General features: G+C 44.2%; 2 protein-coding genes across 2 annotated transcripts in view; both read right to left on the reverse strand.

Annotated features, from left to right (window-relative positions):
- Positions 1-1319: 1319 nt before the first annotated feature.
- On the reverse strand, positions 1320-5595 carry BHLHE40 (basic helix-loop-helix family member e40). Its single transcript, XM_075183748.1, has 5 exons — positions 5289-5595; positions 4827-4896; positions 4117-4224; positions 3478-3589; positions 1320-2691 (listed from the first exon to the last, which is right to left on the reverse strand). Exons 1-5 carry the CDS (start codon positions 5351-5353, stop codon positions 1961-1963), a joined length of 1086 nt encoding a protein of 361 aa, XP_075039849.1. The 5' UTR covers positions 5354-5595; the 3' UTR covers positions 1320-1960.
- A 3608-nt stretch (positions 5596-9203) lies between these two features.
- Positions 9204-22945, reverse strand: part of ITPR1 (inositol 1,4,5-trisphosphate receptor type 1) — a 74760-nt gene continuing 61018 nt past the window's right edge. Inside the window, 15 exon segments of the mRNA XM_075184205.1 lie at positions 9204-10032; positions 10198-10359; positions 13341-13501; positions 13784-13949; positions 14048-14190; positions 14275-14352; positions 14509-14704; positions 14811-14975; positions 15296-15471; positions 15563-15685; positions 18202-18394; positions 18483-18590; positions 20022-20141; positions 21781-21828; positions 21830-21956. Coding sequence (XP_075040306.1) covers positions 9946-10032; positions 10198-10359; positions 13341-13501; positions 13784-13949; positions 14048-14190; positions 14275-14352; positions 14509-14704; positions 14811-14975; positions 15296-15471; positions 15563-15685; positions 18202-18394; positions 18483-18590; positions 20022-20141; positions 21781-21828; positions 21830-21956 — 2053 coding nt within the window. The 3' untranslated portion in view covers positions 9204-9945.

Below are 22945 nucleotides of genomic sequence, written 5' to 3' on the forward strand. Positions count from 1 at the left end.
CAAAAAAAATAAATTTAAAATATACACACAGATTGAGTCGGCCATAGCAAATGAAGGGGTTTATTTTAAATTGAACCCCTGAAAATAGTCCGGTTTAGAGGGGATGAGTTGGATATTACGGGGAGCTGGAGAGCGCTTTGTGCAAGGTAAGCGAGTATACAAACACAACGATGCGGATAAATGGAGAAGGTGCCCGGTGCAAATTGTATTAAAAACAGGTTCAAACTCAAACCACTGCTGTATAGAAACTCGAGCTAGTGGCACACCTGCAGATTTGGTTGGACAATTCAGTGGGGTTTGATTTGAGAGCAAGATCAGCGGATGACACCCATCGGAATCGTTGAGACATTTACAAACCATCTTTCCCCTGCAATAATTTACTAATACATAGAAGTCATTGATAAGCAAGTGTAGGAGACATAGACAGCTTTAACATGCGTAAGTGCAGAAGGTAGGGAGAGAAAGAAATGAAGAACAGACTATATTGTATGGCACATATTATGAAAGATCTATGAGCAATAAGCTGGAGCTATGGAGATCCCGGAATTATCCATGGACCCATTTGCTCCAACTATCCAGGAAAAAAAAAAACCCTGTTCAGCATTTTGCTGTGTGTGTAATCAATATTTTAATATATTCTGTATAATGCATAGACCCCACCCTGTGTAACTACAAAGGCTACACCCCCCCCTTTGAGTAATGCATTTCCTATTTTTCCTAAAGCTGAATAAGTAGGAATTGTCCATGGGCGAGAGGACTCCTGCGTAACTGAGGATTGTAATGTAGAATCCGGGCTGTTTGGGGTGTGTAGAGAGCAAGGTGCAAAGCGAGGGGAGGAGGGGGGGGGGGAGCGGGGGCGGATTGGAGTGCACGGTGTCAGCAAGCTGCTCTTGAATGCCTGCCAGTCACGTCTGGTTCCAGGAAGCTAGAGACACATTTAGCTTCAGGCTGCACATGAAAGCAGCAGTCTCGGAAGCCTGACTGTGTCAACATGTTCAGGGTGACAGGGAGGTGACACTGTCAAAACAAGGGGGAAGGCAAGCTGTCTGCCCGACATCAAAGTGCCATGGCTGGCAGAGCGAGCCCTCCTTACCCCTCACACCCATCATATTGGGTTCTTAAAGAATCTATTGTTACACACCTGGCTGAGTGAGTCACACACTGACCCCGGCGAGTGAGGTTAGACTGTACGTGTGCGGGGGAGGGAAGGGTGGGGGGGGGGGGGGGGGTCTGTTCCCCTCTGAGGCTGAAGAAACAGTTGAGGAATATTTTACAATCAGAGGAAGACATTTACAGTATACAATTCGAGGCCACAGCAATTCAAGAAATAAAAGTCTTTATTTTGCTCAAAAATATTATCCTCCCCTTAAACCCAATAACAGGAATCCAGAAGGAGAGGAATCAGTCTAAGATAAAGTGCTGTTTTCTGGAGTCTCAAACTCCATCCAGTAGAGAGAGTCATCCAGGGCTGGACGGTCGAGTTCAGTGCTGAAGGAACCAGCTCCTTTATGTTCCTGTAGGTCTTGGTTTACTTAGTAGAGGGGTGGGATAGTTTGATAGTCACCCCCAGCTGCTTACTGAACTCCAAGCTCAGACGGCCTCAGTTATCTGGCCGAGAACGGTGAAGCACCAGCCTCCCCCTTTCTCTGTGTTGGTTGCCCCATTATTTTTGCGTTCAACACATCAGCCGTATGCACTGGGCTAAGAGGCCTCACACATCTTGTAAGCTTGCAGATTCCCACCTGCAGCCCGTGTTGTCTGGATAGACGCTGCCATGTCGTCACACACTTGGCTCTCCTCCTGAAAGACTGCCAGGACCTAAGTAATCGAACTGCCATGTTCATCGAAAGGTCCTCTCTTCATAGAGGTGCCCACCATGTTTTCTTGCACAGTCTCACATTGGTGGGCCCCAGAATGCTCCTTTGCTAGTAGAACAGCCAGGATTTCCTCCCTCCTGATGTCAGTCTTTGGGATCTGCCCCTACTGTGGGCACCTGTTTGAGAGCTTGCAGAAGGGCAGAAGAGTCCATGGTTGGGGAGTAAACTTGTTGGACTCTCTCTTGGCTCAGTATCCCAGATTGTGAAGGGTTGGGGTATAGCATGGGCATAGATCCCGGATACCAGCATTTTTCCAGCATAGGCAGATAGGCAGAGGCTGAGGGGGGTATCAAATAAAAGGGGAGGCAGAATGGTGGATGAGTAGGGTAAGGCCCCATGGAAGAAAGGTCATTGCTGGAGAACCTAGGCTCACCATCATTCTCTAGCCTTTGCCTCTTTCTGGGGATCTCATCATCATGTTCCCGCTTGATAATCATGTCCAGGGACCGAGAGCCAGACTTGTTTTCTTTGAGGGCACTGACCTGGTCTTGAGTGGACTCTACCTTATCGACTTCCCCGCCATATCCGCTGTCTGTGTCCGTATCGGTACCACTCTGCTCACCAGACTGGAGGGGGGCTGCCCGACGAATGACAGGGACACAGTTGGCGGCCTGTGCCTTTGGACTGGGTTTATCACCAAGTTTTGGAACTCTAGAGGGACACTGGCCGAGATCTGACGACAAGCGGTGGAGGTGAGCGACCAGTTCACGTTTCTCCCCTCCTTGTAGGAATCTTAGAGCTTCTTCTGCACAGAGCTGGAACCCCGAGCGAAACATTTCCTCCCCCGAAGTTCTGTTACCCTCAGCTGAGCCACCTGGAAACAAGAGATGTCTAATGAGGCAGAGAAGCATAACGACCGGCAGAGGACAGTCCTACCAGGGCCATAGACAAATTGAGATAACACTTCAAAATGTTCCTTAAATGGGCCTAACAGCCTTTAAATTTTCCTTTTGTATTTTTATAAAAAGTATTAAGGGGCGACTAGATTAAGTTCTATAACTAAAACATTTAGATCGTTTCTATGATGGCGCAGGAAAGGCTGCTTTCAGAGATCAGTTAAGTACAGTTCTGTTATTTGATTTCTCTTCCCCATAAAGCCTTTATCACCTCTCTCCTGTCAATCTAACAAAGGTGTAATAATCCACTCAAGACAGTAATTTAGGGGGCAGGGAGTGACATCATTTGTCCAATTATGACATCACTAAAGACATGGGCAGGTACAAAAAAGCCCAAAAATATGACAGTTTTATCCCTCTGTGCCATATTTAATTGCTTTATACGCACACTTCCCAGAGCTAGGCACAATTATGCCAAGTAAATTTGGGGTTCTTGTCCCTTTAAACATCATTGTACAGTCCCTACTGGAGGAATAATATTGCGGTACAATGTACAATGTGGACAAACTAGTTTGTCGCTGCAAGTGAAAGTTTGTGGAGAGCAGATATCTAAACAGTGTAAAGTTTATCACATTGCAGAAACAATTGTGTGCGGGGGAGGGGGGGGGATGATCAGCAACAGATATTATCTTAACAGAAAGTGAGTCAAGCGTTCCTGTATAAATCTAGGAGGAGGAGACATTGGAGTACGAAGCGATACTGACCATTCTGAAGTGTGACAATCTGCTGTTGTTGCTGTTCGATGAGGCTGGATAAGGACTGTACATGTTTGAGGGTCAGTTCCAAAACCACAGCTTTCTCAAGATGTCCCAGTGTCTGCGGGGAGTAGAGAGGAAGATGAGAAGAGAACCAAACACCCAACGCATCTCAAATACACCCAATGATGCAACAACTTCAGTATCCAGACATACAAATGACTGCTCAAACCTTACCAGACACTGCTACTCTGGCAATAAAGAACCACACACAACAAGCTTAGGGTAGTCCCTAATTTTAATGTTGAGCCATCTCACGTCCAGATCTTTGCCACTATATTAAAGCTCCGTAAATAATCTGTAGTGTTTGGATCATTAGAATTTGGTGAATGCACAGCTATAGAATAGTTTCTTAATTTAATTTGGCACTGAAGGAAAGGGTGCACTTCTATACAAGAGAAGTGATGTCCACCTCACACAAATGACCAGCGCTCCAACCATGGTGGAGACCTGCCCATAATACATAGACAGTTGCATCTTATAAAATAATCTCTCTAATACCAGACAGTCTAGAAACTTTTAAATCCTTCTGCAACCAGCATTGTGCTATATGCTGGACACTCCATAGGCAGGTCAATAGCCACTTACTGTCAGTTTCAGGTGTTCCGGCAACAGATCTTTAAGTTGAGAAATACATTCATTGATGCGATCGCGTCGCTTCTTTTCAATAAGACGGTGCGGGAGCTTGTAAGTGTCCTGTGGAGAAAAATAATAATACAATTATATTTTACATTAATGCAGGACAGATACCAGTGAATAGAACATGGCATGGCACAGCGCACCCTTGTGGCCAGACTACAGCCTTGCACTCAAGCAGACATTACATGTGATTGTACACGTGAGCTACTGATCACTCACACACACACACACACCCCCCTCCCCTCAGCAAAGAACATGTGGGCAAACGTGCAGAAACCCCACAGAGCAGGAACACGGACACCTAGCAGCACATAATGTACAGTTATACATTATGGACACATCAGGAGTCATAAACACAAGAGCAATACAAATAAGATTCAGCAGATTGAGATGGCCATAAATTCTGAATATTACACCAATTGTCTGATACAAATATATATATATATATATATATATATATATATATATATATATATATATATATATAGCAAATGCATGAGATGTGAAGCTAAACTTTATTCCAAATACTGTAATAGTGGCAGGTAAAATGAAAGAAAACCAAAAAGAGTCGCTAAAATAAAGTTAAAAATACAGACTGGCCAATATATCCTCTTCCTATTTGGGGAAAGTTTTAGCTACACACAAGGACAGTTTCTCACCTTAACGTCATCGCATCTCTTCATCCCCTTTCTGGCTTTGAAAACTGGATACAAGTGGGAAAAATCCATCCTGGGAGAGAGACAAATGGCACCAGTGTGAAACAAAGTAACAAGATACAAAGTAACAAAACATTAAAATGTAACAAAGTGTCAGTATGGAAATGCAAATTAATAGGGTTCACAGCTTAAACAAGACGCCTCTATCCAGGACTTGATCAAACTAGAGTTGAATTAATCATTGAATTACACATTCCCTCCCATTAGGTCTACACTTTATTTGTGCAAGTCTTAACAGGTAGGGATACAACCAGTAGCCCACGTACAGCCTGGTAATGATTAACACTATGTCCTAGTACCAGCTGTTTTACACACATTACTGCTCAGCTAAGTCTGGTTTCTGCATTTGTTGCTAGAAATCTCGCTTAGTACATGAACTGATCCCAGACACATTGGAGAACTTACCCAGACAAGGAAGCAGATCTTTCTAGACAAGCAGGCGGAGGCTGGGCACTAGGGATTCTCTCCATGCCAACTCAATTCTACAACAGAGTTAAATCCAAAAAATAAAAAAAGTTTGATGCAACAGGGTAAGCAGACAGCACAGGTTCTCTCCTAAGGCTGCAGTTATTCCTAAGTGCACAGGTAGTGGATCCAGGTAAGCAGTGAGCTGTGTCCTGCTGATCTGCTGGATATGATGGGTGTTAGGAGCTACAGCTTCTGGTTAAATGGATGGGAGGAGATGTTCTGTTCTGGTTGGAGAAGGGGGGTGGTGAGTGTCCCCTCCCTGTGACAGACTCACGCCCAGTGCCAAGTGAGCCAGCTGCTGTTCTGTCATATGAAGCTCACGTGCGCCTCAATGCTGCATCTATTCCAGACAGGGGAGGGAGGGAGGGTGTGAAGGGACTGATAGAGGAGGAGGAGAGCAGGGAGGACACAGAGGGTGGAAGACAGCAGTACAAGCACAAGGAGCTGCATGAGCAGGGACAGTCACGGGGATACATGACCTCAGGGAGGCTGCAAGTCACATTTTAGGAGCATGGGGAGAGAAATACAATAAACATTAGGGAGGGGACTGGCAGCTTGAGAAGAGTTTAATAAAGAGGCACAAACAACTTAACGTGCAGATTGCATTCACGTTTATGGAGTGTGGTGCACGCTCTTATTCTAGGCAAGCTATATTATTTATAAGCCATTTAAAAAAAAGGCATTATAATCTGTCCCCGGGACATAGTGTGCACCTGCATTTTTCCCTATAAAATGTTCCTAATAGGCTAAAATTTGGTCCTGGCTTATAAGTATTACCACCTTACTACGGTAATGGTGCACATATCATCATTTATATAGTGCCACTAACTCACTCACATCAGTCCCTGCCCCATTGGAGCTTACGGTCACAGTTCCCTTACACACACACACAGACACAGAGAGACTAGGGTCAATTTTAATAGCAGTCACTTAACCTACCAGTATGTTTTTGGAGTGTGGAAGGAAACCGGAGCACCCGGAGGAAACCCACGCAAACACGGGGAGAACATACAAACTCCTCACAGATAAGGCCATGGCCGGGAATTGAACTCATGACCCCAGTGCTGTAAGGCAGAAGTGCTAACCACTAAGCTACCGTGTTGCTCATCATTACTCTTAGTACCGTCATTTCAATGCTGATTTTTGCTCGCAACTCAGAGCCGTGAGCAAAAACACCCTAAAATGACCGTATTAACGGTAATGGTGCACAGTGTGTAATTTAATCCCCCCCTATGAATGTGCTGCTCATACATGAACACTTAATACGTTAACCCCAGAGGCGGTTTAGAGTGGTCACAATGCGCCAAACTTCGTTACCACAGTTTCTGTTCCCGATCATGGGGCTCCATGTTATACTCAGTACAGATGTTTCAGGAAGTAGATGGACGAAGCAGTGTAACAATGTAATCTTCATATTCTGTTAAAAAGAACCAATTTGATCTTAAAATATATAATGCTGTGTATTGTGGTGTTTAGTAAGACAGACTATAGGAGAGAGTTCTCACTCCTCACTACACAATGTATTTTACCTTCATGGCTCATATCTGAAGGGTCCGCTCTGGGGTCTAGTGGTTAATTAAGGAGAACGCACCCAGGTACGACAGAGCGGAGGCAGCCATTTTTTGTACCCGACAAATATTCACGTAAACGCGTCACGTCACCAATAACCATCGGGCCCCTAGTGATTAATATTGATCCCATCTGACGAATATTTGTTTCTTAATCACTAACTAGCTGCATTCTCAACATCGCTCCAAATCACAACAACATGGCTGACCCCCAACGTAGGCAACTGTTGCACTTTAACGTACCGGCAGTTTGCACGGACGGCTTTGCTGTGAGCTCCATTAGCTAAATATTTTGGTAGGAAGTTTCGCAGCCTCTGGTGCTGCTGTTGCATATTCTCTGCTCATCAGACAAGGAGAGCAGGTCAATGAGGATTCTCTGTTAAAGACCTAAACAGAACATTTACAGGTTTATGCAAATTGTGCAATCTGAATTTAACAGCATATTCCAAAATGACTGGAGAGGCCAGAAAACGCAGAAGACTGTAGTCTTTAGAATAAGTAAGAGACGCACTGGCCTCAGTTTCTAGGGGGCTTTTCGGTGTATAAATAAAAACTTTAGGCTTTAGGGAGACAAATCAATGATTGGCACTTGTAGGTGGTAAACAAGGTTCTGCTGGAGCTGGGGGAGGAGGAGACACCACCAGCTCCTGTATCCCGGAGTCAGGTCACAGCGCAGCACGTTTAATCCTTCCTTCCATCAATGAAACCCTGTGCATTAAGCCGGATTGTGTATCCGCAGAGCTGTTATATAATGAGACTCAGGAGGCACATGCAGAGCCGTGCGTGAGGGGCTGACGTTACAGCGATTATCCAGTTTCTCCATCAGCTGTTTCTGCTCAGCGTGCAGCCGACCTGTTATAGAGGCTGAAATGTAATAATCACCTTCTACCTCTATACTGGCTGGACAGGATAAGAGCAAAAGTTTAAATTATTCAGCTTTAACATAAATATATATCCACATATTAAAATTAAAAAAACAAATAAAAAACAGCAAGAGCTGTCCTTTCACACAGCTCAGACACCTACACACAGATAACACTTCTCATTCTTAAAAACCTCACGTTCAGAGGACCAAGACAGAGGGGGTGGCAGACATGGGAGGATAGAGGGGGAATTCCAAACCTCAGTGCATCAATTAAAACAAACAAACCATACAAAGAGGTCAGGCTCCGGGGTGGTGTGATAACGGATCATACATGGGTGTCACAGTTCAGCTATTTGCACCATCTACCAAAATGTGTCGCTAGTTCAATTCCATGGAGTATTCAATTGACCGCAAGATTATTTATTTTTTGACCAAATCATTTTAATGCTTTTTTTTTTTTTTTTAATAATTTTGGAGTGGGTTAACTTTACCCGCGATTCAATTCCATTTTTAACTCTCCGGTTTTTTTTTTTTTTTAAATAAACGGTCCTCTCGCGCTCCAGTAGGTCTATTGAAAGTATAGGGAGTGTGAGAGGCAGCTGCATTAAACGCCAATATTCTGTTTTATCTCGCACCTCTTTGGGGGTGTAATAATAAAAAACCTCTGAAAACTCTTTGAAATGATGTTATGAGGAAAAAAAAAAAAAAAAAAAAAAAAAACTTTGTTTATCACTAATGCCCAACATATAAAAGTTTTTGGTACAAATATGTTTGTACTAATGTGTTTTGACATGGTAGAGATGATTCTATAGTAAAAAATAAATAAAAAGATGTTAAAGAAAATACTGTACTGTAATATAGATATTATCAATGTGTAATGCAATCTCATGTATGCCAATCCTTTTTTGTTATACATGACCACGTTAAAACTCTCCTTCACTCCCCTAAAAACTCGCAAACACAATGATTAATGCATGGGGCAGCGTTTCCTCTTTTTCAATTGAATTGCACGAGTTCTCGCTGCGCCAACTCAAAACGGTCGCTATTGCCGTCAAAAACCCGCGGGATATTTCTTTTTTTTACGTTGAAGGGAGAGAAGAAACCTCGCTAAAGTTGAATACCCCTCCATATGTAACATTTTGCTGTATTGAAGGGATATTATACATTCATAAACAGTTCGTTCCCATGTCATCAATTCAGTGGTCATTGGAGAAAACAAAAAAAAACAACCTGAAATTAAACCTTACTGTAATTTATGAATATTTCAAGTCAACCCAGAATTCTGCGACTTGCAGCCCTGTGGTTTATATGGTCACAGAGAAGTCTGCCAATACTCAGTTTATAATAGAGGTCAATATCTTCCTATACCACCACATACTCTTTCATATGATGGCATCGCCCGGCAATTAAGTTGTCCAATTTGTCTGCTTCAATTTGTTTTAATCTCAAACTTACACATTAACAAACTTAGAGGGCAGCGTCCGTGTATCAAGAAACAAAGTGTGTTTACAAAACAGAAATTGGGAAAGATCTAAACAGAGCCGGATCCCTTCTACCCAATAAGGGGTGGAATGTGTCACAGCAGCAGTTCTGCAGGAAAAGAATAGTCTAAGTCCTCGTTCTACAACGTCCAGGATCCCACTCAAGATATGCATTGGAAAAAGGTGTGATGGCAACTTAGAAGGCGTGGGCACTGAAGAGGAATCCAGCTGGGTTTGGTCACTCCTGGGACAGAGATTTCTCCAAGTGCGCTCCCAGCTTAAGAAAAGTATTCAAACCTCCTTCCTTGTATTCTGGCGATCGCCAACGTTCCTGAAGGACTGAGATTTGGGGGATATCCCACACAAAAGTACGATATAATTACACAAAGGTCCATACACTCAGACATCATAAATTACAAAAAAGAAAAAAAAAAAAAAAAAAAAAAAAAAAAAGTCTCATAAATAGAATTCTTTAAATCGAAAGTATAAAATTAGCTCTCTCTCTAAATTCAGTTTTTATTCTCAAGTGCAAAGTCCATTTCGTCCTGACATTTGGCACAAGACTCCAATTTTGGACATCACCGGTTCTAAGGATGGGGCAATAGTATTGGAAAGGGGGAATTGGCTTGGTGTGCTCGGGTCACAACTTGGACCCATTTGAGGAGCCGGGAGTCGGGTATCTACGCTGGCTGCTGAGGATTGAGGTTTAGATGAGCCGGTTGTCCAAGGAGGCCGATCCTCTGCTTCTGCTTGCGTTGCTCGGTCATCTGTGAACGATAAGAAACCACCACTGCTGAGGATGCAGGCCATTAACACAGAAATATACACAACCTCAATCTTTATCCAATTGGTATTTCAGCACAGCTTACCGAGCATGGCCCCCCACACCCCCAACCCTAGCAGGACTGGAGGGACCACAATGTCCTCCTTACCTGATCTTTTAGCTCAGTGAGCTGGCTGGACAAGTAGGTAACCAGGCGCATGGTGGATTCCAGCTTCTCCTGTAGATTTCTTAGTTCGTTCTGTTCACCTTCAGAGTCGCTGCTTACAAGGGACATGGCTCTCATCCTAGGAAACCAGTCCAGGTTTCGCTCCTGGGTACAAAGAAATAAAAATAAAGTCTATTCATATGTACAAGCCAAGCCCTCAAGGATCTCTTCAAGAAAACCTTCACCAGGGCACAGAATTATAGCAGAAAGGTATTTATAGCTAATTCGATCTACACAACAAACATTTAGATCGGTTGGAAGGTCCAAGATCAGTTGATATTCCCACAAGCTGACAATTCTAAGGTTGTTCATCCATGGGATTAGATCAGTTATGACAGTCCCCTTCAGTCAACCACTAGTTGTCCTTCCTTGTACCACGTTTGGTAGGTACCAACACCACTGCCTTGCGGGAACACCCCACAAGACCTGCCGTTTTGGAGATGCTCTGACCCAATCGTCTAGCCATCACAATTTGGCCCTTGTCAAAGTTGCTCAGATCCTTACACTCGCTCATATTTCCCGCTTCATAACACATCAACTTCAAGAACTGAGTGTTCACTTGCTGCCCAAATTATATATATATATATATATATACACACACATACACACACACATACACACACACACACATATACATATACATACACATATACACACACGTTTTGGCTGGAGATTACCCGTAATGACCAGCAGTATTAAAATAACCTGCTGTACTCTGGAAAGTTGGGATTTTCTTTAGGCAACATACTGGAATATTTGTATTTTAATACTTAACCGCTATTCTACCAAACCCTAAATGAATACAAATATTGTACAAGTGACATGAATATAGAAACAATGTATATCCAGGTGACACTAGTCACATGACTCGCCGAGTGTTCCGTGATGGGCAGTATCATGGTCTGCGAAGGTTTAACACCCAGACCTACAAAGCAGCTTGCTCAGTTTCACCCCAAAGTACAATATGATATTGGAAGTCAGTTTCCCATAAGGAGAAAAAAAAAAAAAAAAAAAAAGTGTTCACATTCTTTGGAGCAGAGCCCAATAACCCCAGGAGGGTCACCCATCCATCTGTCTTTCACCAACACAGCACAAATATCAAACCCTTCCCAGAAAACCCCCTTCCCCTCCCTGTCACTACAGCTAGCAGCAGTCACTACCAGAGCTCTCCTCCTCTACAACACAACACCCCCCCCCCCCCCCCCTTCATATCTTCCCACAGCTTCCTCCATGCAGATATGTGTCTAAACCACACAACCGCTCACTTCTAAGTAAAGGGACTGCAAAAGTCCCGGACACAAACCCAACGCCCAGACACGGGGGTGGACAGCTCCGGAAACTTGGAGGGAGGGAGGGGGGGGGGGCGCATTCTGCAAACCACAGTGACCGCAGCAGAGTGACAGGTGACAAAGACAGAACCAGAGAGCATCTCACATGTTATACATGCCTATATGTGCCCATGGTGAGCAGCACTAGTGGGAATAAGCCCAGATAACGATATACACCGTCTCAGTTACTGTGCAAACCCTCATGCAAAATATTTTAAAAGCTGCACCCAGAGAGATCACTGAAACTTCTGTTCAGTGCTTGGGAAGTGTGGGGGTCACTTAAGGTGTCATCTGGTTTCAGCTGTCCATTTATTGCAACGTTTCAGATGTCAGCCTTCGCTGAGCAGTTTATATTTTCTAGGGGTGGCTTCACTACACCCCATCTGGTTCAAACAAATCATACTTTCATTGTGGGATGTGGTCTGGTCTCCTCCACAGCAGACACTGAAATACACATGTAAGGGAGTGTAAGGGAGGGGGAGAAGAGGGGGGGGGGGGGGGGGGTCTCCCTCTAACATCATTGCCTTCACAGAGAAGGGCCTGTCTGCCACCCCTCCTCATTTTTTTAGCTGGAGGTCAAGTTTAGTGCAGGAAGTGGATTCCTCAACTCCGGATTAGGCTGTGGGTTTCTCAGCAGCTCAGGTCAGGTGATCCACCCACCAGATGATTAAATTCTTGCTAATAAGGAAGATGTTGGGCCCCCCCCACTGCAGAGACAACAGTTTCCTCCCTCTGACCCAAACGTGCCCCCCTTCACTGCAGATTCTTAACTGCTTGTGTACTGTGACTGTACAATAGGACCGGCTTCTGTGGAACATCTCAGCGTTAGGCTGACTGGTGACTCGTTATCTGCTCTGCAACAACAAGTCCCAGCATGCCCTGAGAGACTGCCAGATTATGTTGGGACTTCTAGTTCCACAGACGTACAGGATGCTGGAGTAAACCACGTATAACAAGAGTGGCTGCCAGGAATAGTTCTACTGACAAAAACACTTCTGCGGAAAAACACTAAATTGTTATTTCACAAACACAATTGTTACTCCCAGCAAGACCGGGATAGACCCCCACGGTCACAAGGAGCCAACAAGGGCCGCTAGCCAGGACCTCAATCTAACAGCCACGCACTGATCTGAAAGCAAGCGCCTAGGGAGAGACATCATGGGTAACATTTGGGGAAAAACGGATGCTGTAAATGCAAGAGACACGTACCAGATAGTATAAAAGTTAGTTCAGTCATTTACCACCACATGGTAAATACTACAAATATGTAACGAATTTAAAGATTCAATTGTAAAACGCTACGGAATCTGCGGGCGCTATATAAATGAATGTCGATGGTTGTGGCTGCCACCAGTTTATCTCCTATTTAACATGTTTTTAAGTAGAACAGCTGCCTGTCCAGGGTGATAACGTCAGGTTTATACACAGAGCACAAGAATTTATAATCCATACACCGCGCCGCTTCAACCAAGAACTCAGCCTCTCTCAGTGAGTTGATTGGCTGTTTTTCTTCAAGAACCAATGACATCACAAGTCTAATATGCAACCGCAGCAATCAATCCACTAGGAAGCCCAGCGAATGTGTCCGTCACATGCAGACATCCTATTTCTTTAGAAACCTATATCTAGATTTTAGAACTATTCTCCGGTATCTAGTAAGAAAGTCAAATTATATTTTCATTATATACCGTGACCTTTTCCAGTTTCTTTAGCTGGATTGGTAACCCTGGCGCACAGGCCACCAAGCAGCCGTCTCACCTTAATCATTTCCGCTACATAGCTCTCGGGTCCAGTGTATTCCGTAGAATCTTTCACTTTCACCAGGACAATAAAACACAAATAATGCCACATATTATGTTCCTCCTTAATGTGCTCCTCAAACGTCACAGTTTTATTGTCAAATTTGTCACGTTCCAGCCCTGAAAATAGACAGGATAGAAATGAAATTAGGCATTCTAGGAATCATGCGACCTGTCAGACAGCCGCCGCCTCCTCCCCCCCCCTTCCCCCACTGAAAAGACGACACCTCATCACGTACAGTCCTAGAGCAACGTTTTCATGTCCGAGACTCTGTTCTATATCGTGCAGAATAATAATCAACAACAACCATTATTCATTCATTCTGCAAACTATAATAACTGTGTCATGGACTGTTCATGGTTAGAAAGGGATCATTATGTTATGGAACAAACCAAACCCACCACAAATGTAGCACGTAGTCTTCAGCACTTCCTCTTTTTTCTGTTTCTCGCTTCTCAAGTCTGCAAACGTATCAATAATGACTCCAAAAATCAGGTTCAGCACAATAATGATCACCATGAAGAAAAACAATAGATCATAGATAACACGAGCTGCAAATAGAGGCTCCTGCGAAGAGAAACAAGAGAACGTTCATGTGTGTAACCACCCACGTGTAACAAAGGACCCATGCAATGACCAGATGAACTCTTTGTGCAATCAGCTACCTCTTTGGAAGGTTTCCGGAGAACATCTCCGACGCCTCCGCCACTTCTCAGCCCGTGACTGAGAACGGTCACTATACACATGAGTAGAGTCTCACAGGTATGTTCCTTCTCTTCTTCATCCTCCACAATCTCAGACGGCTCCTCTGAAAAAGTAGACGATTCATAGCGTGAAGACAACGTTGACATTCAGACCACCCGACCTTCTTTACGGCAAGAAACGTCCTTACCCTGGGTGCAGTTACCTCCCGACTCCAAGCGACAAACTTCTGGATATAAGAGCTCTCTGGCCATAGAGCTACCGGTCTCTGAAAGCGATAGAATGGTGTACAATCTCTTATAAGGTCAACCAGATATCCACATGTCACTGTACTTTATGTAAATTCCAATCCCTCCTTTTGGAAGGTATTGGCAGTAGAGCGTTGAGTAGGGGACATTCATTGCTGGAGAAGGTCATAGCTCACCTGGAAAATTTGTCTCATTAGGCAGCCTGTCCACTTCTAGTATGAAGTCATCCTTAAAGAAGAGATACCCCACGATAGAAAACAGGTAGACTAGAATCAGGGCCAGCACAGCAGTTAGTATGATAGAGCGCCCATTCCTAGTTACACTCTTTATCACGTTGAGCAGAGTCTCCTCCCGATACACCAGATCGAAGAGCTAGGAAGACACGACAGTCAACGAGTCATCCGGTGCTACCTCAAACATATACATGCTGAAGTACAGCAAAACCACACCAAAACTATCATATTCAAGGAAGACTCACCAGCAAACTGTAGAAGAACTCATGTACAAAAACCCCCATTGCACAAATGAGCAGATACAAAAGATGGTAGAGAAACTCTACATCCAGCACCATCGCGCCATACCCCCGCGTAAAGGTGCCGCGATTCCCCACAAAGCTGGTGAGGAAGATCATCTTGTTACACACCTGAGAATAAGAAGTTCCATTAAAAATGCAGATGCTCAACTAATGAAGCAACCTACAGTATATCGTTTATAGTCGTTATTTAGTTTTGGTCAAGGATCAAATATGGTCTACAGGATGCCGGTGCCATCAAAGTTAAATGACAGATTTACAGTCAGTAGACATTTTCTTGACGAGTGAAACCTCGACATATGGCCAAGTGGACTGAAAATCCATCAGTGGTCTCCTGATAAGGGTGCTTTGATGTTAGAGGGAGGGCTGCCTGCTATGTAGGCTAGAGCTCGCAGTGTAATCGCAGAAGTAGGAGGGGCCAGACAACTCACATTAAAAGCCCCCAGTAGAAACAATGTAGGCTGGAGCCCGATGGAGAAGATGAGTCGTAATATGGTAGAAGCTATCAGAGCTCGGATACCATGTGGCTTGGGGAGGACAATAACTATGGCTAAGGAAACCAACATGGCCGACCAGAGTAGACCAGAGAGACGAGAATCCAGTGTCCCTAAAATAGAGATTGACAACAGAATTGGTAAGTGTTGGCATAAACCAGAGAAGGCAAATGGTGTCAGATGAACCATAAAGAGCTCACTTACCTCCTTTTACACCAATGAAGGGGTAGAAAAAAGCAACGAGGAGATTCATAAGCACAGCCAAGTTGAAGGAAATGCTGCTCCAGAACGTCATATTTCGAGAGCACCAGTATAGGACATGCTGCGCTGCAAGACACCAGGAGAAGGTCGTGATTCTCTGACTGCAAGAACCATAATCTCAAACATTAGTGAATAAATTCCACTTAAGTTACCGATCTTCATACTCCTGCAACGTTCACTATTTGGACACTGTACATAACAGCTCCCAAAGTAGGACTCAAATTGGTCACTATGGACCTCATCTTCTATTGCTGTTCATGACCTCAACTTCCAAGCGTTTCTAGCTACTTTCTTCATAAACCCCTCCAACAGGAGCCTCTTACTGCTACTTAACTCAACTTGTACGGTCACTCCTTCTCTCTCTCCTGGCTGCCATTTCATAATTCACTACAGCACCTACTTTACCTCTTCCATGATTCAGCTACCTTTATCCAATTCAGTCATCATCCCTCCATCATCTCATGTCCATCTATCTCTACGCCCACCTCTCTCAACCCTCCATGTAGACATTTCCTCCACCCTCTTCCTACTTACGTCCACCCCCTCCCCGTAGTCTCTACCCTTCTTTACTTGTCCAAAGCTTCAAATGCTCTGGTCCCTGCACCCACACCAACCCCTAGCCTACTCTAACTCAATCTTCCCCTTTATCCACATGTTCCTTCTCAGACATCCACCCTCCTCCACCTGACTTATGGCATTATCTGTCCCCACCCAACTCATTGCCTATCATCAAACGCTCCTTCTGGCACAAAACTTTCCTCCCAGCATGTACCTTTCATCCCGCCACCCTTATTCTCATTCCTCCTCTTACCCAGTTTGATACATCTGCAACAAACTCATCCATCCACAACCTATTCCTCGCCTTTAGACTCAGTTGTTCCGAAATTTGAATCCCTCCCTCTGGAACCACTTTCCCTGCAACACTCTCCTATAGGGGCCTCTCCTTCACTCACTATTCCAGTGAACGTCACAGAGGTGCAGTTGGTGTTGTACCCCCCCAAGCCCCTTCTCCTTCAGTGAAGTTCATACCATAAGTCTCTTCTACCCCCTCCACCTCCACATATCTGTCATCTATTGCCCCCCTGTCCTGTCTCCTAATTACTTGACAACTTTGCAGTTAGGTAGATCAGTGGAAAGAAAGTGGGAATTTCTACAACCCTACGGGCACTGTTGCCTCTAAATGCCTTAAACTCAATTCATCTTATGGCCTCTCCCAATGGACTTCATCTCCCACACTCGGAGATGTCAGATCTGAGATTCAGGGAGAGCGATGGTCTCAAATTACTAAAAATCAGCCTTCCCACTCTGACCACAATCTCTGACCTCATTTTGCCACCTGAGCCCCCACTTGTACCAAAATCTGTGTGCACACAGCAACACCTAGACAGCATTAGCACTCTTCTCAATCCTCTCCTCTCCACTCTCCCATATCTTCCCTGTCCAAATGCTGCAGTCTTTCTACAACAACTCTCTGAAGCCTTGGCTGAAAGCAGCCACGGCACGGCCTCACGGATTCCAACCCTGGCACTCCAAACAGACTTGCAACCTACAAAAAGTGCTCCCATTTAGACAAGCGCCAATGGATGAAGTCAGAGCATGATTTTCTTCACTTTAAATTGTGTATTATAATGCCCTCTCCCCAAGTAATCCTACTTTAGATCCTTAATCTCCTCCCTATCCAATCAACCCTGTGACAATTTTTTATCACCATCAAATGGATCCTCTGCACATCCCCTCCTCCCTCACGACTGATGTCAAATACTTTCAAGGCAAAATATGCAGCATCGGTCAAGAAATCTCCTCTTGACAGATTCTTTGCACTCCTCTTCCCCTTTAATATGTCCAACTGATCTTTTTTTCTCTAAAACAGTTAATTTCTAACTTGTCCCTCTCAACGGGAATTTCCCCCCCATCAGTCTTCAAACTTGCTCTCATCTTGCCCTTCAACAAGAAACCATCTCTCTACCCTTCTCTCCAGGTACCTCCCCATTCCTCTCATTTGCTTCTGAACTTCTTGAACGGCTGGTCTACAACCGGCTAAGTCCACTTTCTCTCCACTCTCTTCAATTGGGCTTCTGCCCGATTGAAGACTTCAGAGACTGCCCTCAAAGTGGCAAACAGCCTACTCTTGGCCAAGTAAGGGTCATTTGTCCTCTCTCGTGACCTTGGACAGTGAACAACCCTCTTCTCCTCTGCACCCTTCACGCCCTTGGCCTTCATAGCACTGTCCTCTTCAGATTCGCTTCCTACCCCTTTAATTGCTCCTTCATTGACTATTTCCAACTGATGCTCACCTCTTCTTCCTCTATATATTGGGGTCTTCAAAGGCTCTGTTCTCAGACTACTGCTTCTTCCTATAAACCCTCTGAGTGAACTTGTTCTGTCCTTTGGTCGCCATTGTCTACACCTCCTCCCCTGACATCCCTTCTCCAGCATCTCTAACTGAATGGCCAAACACTACCTCAAGAAATGTCCAAAATGGAGCTCCTCACCCCCCCCTTCTAAAGTCCCTACAACTCCAAATCCCTTGAGCCATGGTCCTTTCACCTTCTACTGGACTTCACCCAATGTGTCCTTCTCACCTCGCAACTTCTTCTGCCAGTTCATTTCATTGAACAGGTCCTCTGAACGTTGGAAGAAGTCATGGATCTTGCTACCTTGTTCATCACGTTCCGTCGTGTAATAAACTCGCAGTTTTGACTCCTTGGTAAGAAACTCACATATACTAGGCACGGGGAAAACAATCTGCTCCATCGTCCGGTCGAGGCGCACAATCTGAGGAGACACAGCAAAGATACCGTTTCTTCGGTTCTAACGCTGACACTTCAATATGAAGCTTCCCGGAGGTCCCTGCATGCCTCACCTCTATCTGAGCGGTATGCTTGGCATAGAACTCTAGCGCCTCATCGCCGTCCCCCGTTTGGACACCTGGTTTCAGCATATGCTGCAGTTCTTTGTTGTGTCTCGCAAGCTGTGTAGGTAAATGGGCAAAACCGTTACCAGTGTGCAAGAAATGGTCTGCCGGACCAAGTGTGACAAATTTACTACACAAACTTTAGTTTGTTTATTGGTTTGCACATGCAAACATGCAATATGTACTAAATACATTACGTCACATCCTGGCATCCCTCCGTTTTATCACTGTTACATTTGTTTAGAGAAAAATAAAGAAAAAAAATTAAAAAAAAAAAAAATCACACACACGAGGCCCCGCCACCTACACACTGATTCATAGGTTAATAAGTTGATTTTGAATAGGTCATAATTGGGCATTCAGCTCACAAAAGGGCCCCCACCCTCCACTGTGTGTAGGTGAAAGTCCCAAAATCAGCCAAGGGCTTCATGTACTGCAACAAAATTGCACGTTATAATCTGCACGTTACTTCTGTTTGAAACTGCAGAAGTTTGGAGTCCACAGTTTAAAAATAGCAACGGAGAACAATCATTTTACAATAGTTTACACTTAAGGGGAAAATAAAAACACACACGTTATTTATAGGTTATTGTAAGTAAGAAACTTTACTTTCTGGAAAAGTATTTACAAACTAGCATTGGCACACTGCTTCCTTTACCATAGGAATGTGAAATACAACCCCCCACACCCCTGTGGGTGGTCTTCCACATTTGTCAATTTCTTTAGGGTTATCGAGGAATCCTATCCCAACAGCTCTTCTTTCAGGCATGGAAGAAAGCCAAAACCAGGACAAAAACACAATAAAAGTTTGTCTTTAGACGACATACTTCTGTATAATGTAAAAGATAAGCAACAATTGTAAAGCTGCTACTTGCTCAACTACAAGTCCCAGCAGTTCATAGTACAAGAGGTATTCTTAATACAGAGTCGTTTTATTATGTTATCTGTTCCCTCTGGTGAGTAACAGATGGGGAGACACTAGTCTTTATAGGAAACCCCTCCTATGGGAGTATAATTGGAGATAGAACCAGTGTCCTTGCTGCAGATTATCTAATTCATGCCGACATTACAGTGTAAAATATTTTCTTTTATTTGTTAAGTGTAACTTGGATTTTCCTCCTCTGACACCTCGTCAGACAACACGAGGGAGGACAAATGCGCAGATCAGTTGGGGGATTTAATATTTTTTTTTTTTTTTTTTTTTTTTTTTAGCTTACTTAAAAAAACAAAAAACAAAACAATAAAGCCGTCATTTGTTCTCCAGTACATCGGAGTTGCTGTTGTCAGTGTACAGTTTACACACCGGGCAGCTCTCCAGGACTCCCTGCTATCCTGCTGCAGCGCAGTGTACCCAGGGACAGCCCGTGGCACCTGGCACACCCACACCCGGCTGATACTGGGACACAGTGTCCGCTGGCACAGAACACCTCACACTGCTCAGCATTATATAAGGAACACGAGGTGTCAGCAGTTATGTAAGTCGCCCACCTGATGTGCCAGGATATAAATATTGTGTCCCACATTGCGGGGAGAAGCAGCGTGATCCTCACAGTCCCCGTCCTCAAACTCCACCTCGCCCTGCAGATAAGCCTTCTTTATCACCTCCACCTAGTCCAGGAATGAAGGGAAGAGAGGAAAACAAAAGAAAAAAAAATAATTGTTATTTTTCAATTTTTTGGGTGTTAAAAAAACAACAACTTCATATACACACAAACTGACAAGGAAACATCTGTCCTGATAACTTAAAGAGGTTTAGCTTATAAGAATCACAAACCCGGGTTAACCCTAGAAGTGGTTTTATTGCCATCATTAGATTGCAGCAGAAGAATCTTGCAAATGTTACATAGAATTTGACTGCAGAATAGAACCACTTGGCCCATCTAGTCGGCCATTTCTTAACCCGATAACCTCTAACTCTACTTGATCCTTAGTTCTTTGTAATTATATCTTTATGACTATCCCCAAGCATGTATGAATTGCTCTACTGTATTATCCTCTACCACCTCTGATGGAGGCTATTCCACTTATCCACTACCCTTTCTGAGAAGTAATTTTTCCTCACATTTCCTCTGAACCTACTTCCTCCCCCCAGTGTCAGTACATGTCCTCGTGTTCTAATACTTCTCTTCTCCCCAGTGTCAGTACATGTCCTCGTGTTCTAATACTTCTCTTCCCTCCAGTGTCAGTACATGTCCTCGTGTTCTAATACTTCTCTTCTCCCCAGTGTCAGTACACTGTCCTCGTGTTCTAATACTTCTCTTCTCCCCAGTGTCAGTACATGTCCTCGTGTTCTAATACTTCTCTTCTCCCCAGTGTCAGTACATGTCCTCGTGTTCTAATACTTCTCTCCCCCCCCAGTGTCAGTACATGTCCTCGTGTTCTAATACTTCTCTTCCCCCCAGTGTCAGTACATGTCCTCGTGTTCTAATACTTCTCTTCCCCCCAGTGTCAGTACATGTCCTCGTGTTCTAATACTTCTCTTCCCCCCAGTGTCAGTACATGTCCTCGTGTTCTAATACTTCTCTTCCCCCAGTGTCAGTACATGTCCTCGTGTTCTAATACTTCTCTTCCCCCAGTGTCAGTACATGTCCTCGTGTTCTAATACTTCTCTTCCTCCCAGTGTCAGTACATGTCCTCGTGTTCTAATACTTCTCTTCCCCCCAGTGTCAGTACATGTCCTCGTGTTCTAATACTTCTCTTCCCCCCAGTGTCAGTACATGTCCTCGTGTTCTAATACTTCTCTTCCCCCCCACTGTCAGTACATGTCCTCGTGTTCTAATACTTCTCTTTCCCCCCAGTGTCAGTACATGTCCTCGTGTTCTAATACTTCTCTTTCCCCCCAGTGTCAGTACATGTCCTCGTGTCCTAATACTTCTCTTCCCCCCAGTGTCAGTACATGTCCTCGTGTCCTAATACTTCTCTTCCCCCCAGTGTCAGTACATGTCCTCGTGTTCTAATACTTCTCTTCCCCCCAGTGTCAGTACTTGTCCTCGTGTTCTAATACTTCTCTTTCCCCCCAGTGTCAGTACATGTCCTCATGTTCTAATACTTCTCTTCCCCCCAGTGTCAGTACATGTCCTCGTGTTCTAATACTTCTCTTCCCCCCAGTGTCAGTACATGTCCTCGTGTCCTAATACTTCTCTTCCCCCCAGTGTCAGTACATGGCCTCGAAAGGAGAAGATGGACAAGAGGGTGGTGAGGATATTGAGGTTCACGTAAGACACTGGCACCCATTTCCCAGACTCACCAGCTCTTTCGGCCTCATGTTATACAAAATCCGCTCTGCGTTCTCGCTGGTCGTGCCGGCTCTCCATGATGGCGAGCAGGAGCTTCGAAGCATTGTTCTGCAATGACAAGCGTAGGCGGTTGTATTTGCAAAACAAGGTGCAAGATTTCTGCCCCCCCCCCCCCCCCCCCCCATTCCTACATACAGTGGTAGTTTCCACATGGTGGACTGAACCAATATTCTTAAAACTAGTTCAGTCCTCCCAAAAAAATAAATAAAAATGGCTGCCTCCATCAAGTGTACCTGAGGCCTACACAAACCAGCTAATTCTCAGATGTAGCGTTTAGGAAGAGATAAAATTGCCCCTTCAGGCAAGAACAGGACCTCTAATCTTGGAGGACGTATAGATTCCAACCCTAAACGGACCGTGCAAGAATTAATTTCTGTTTGTTGCTAATTTCAGGTGATTTCCAGAGAGATGAGGAAACAGATTTATATTCAAATTCAATGTTACAGGAACGTGTTGTGTGTAGTGTACAAACCACAGCGGCTAAAAAGAAAATATATATTGCATAGAGAGAGTCAGCTCCAAAGCAGGTTTGCAGAATGTTTAAAGTCTCGAACGAATTGTTTGCATACCAACATGCCAAGTGAGACGCATTTTGTGGCCCCTGGGTACCCACACTTGGCACGTTTCACACAATCAACCCCTGACCCTGGTAACAAATTGCTTTCTTTACAGACAGGAGTCATTACACCATTACATAACTACTGTAATGTGCCAAGGTTTGGCCATGTACAAGTTTAAACTGCACTTCCAGTTTAGCAACAAATCTTTGGCAGACACCGAAGGTTTACAATTAACCAACTAATCGAAAGTACCCAGTTTCCCTCTTCTGAATTGTTAATGTCCAGCTTCATAGAGTTGCTAAATGCCATCTGTACTAAGTCAAACACAGCCAGATGACCAACACTTTATGATACAATGAGCCAAGCAACCATTCAGTACCATCGGCAAACACACTCTGCCAAATAAAACCGCTCTAACTAATCTTCTAAGATCTCATCTATCTGGAGTCATAACGAAGTACATGCCTTTCGGCTCTCCTGGTTTTCTGCTTAAAGGCAAGGCTTTTCTCTGTCACTCTTTCCAACAGATAAGAATTTAAGTTATTTATATTGGTGA

Source organism: Mixophyes fleayi, chromosome 8 (genome assembly GCF_038048845.1).
Source record: "Mixophyes fleayi isolate aMixFle1 chromosome 8, aMixFle1.hap1, whole genome shotgun sequence".
Taxonomy (NCBI): Eukaryota; Metazoa; Chordata; class Amphibia; order Anura; family Limnodynastidae; genus Mixophyes; species Mixophyes fleayi.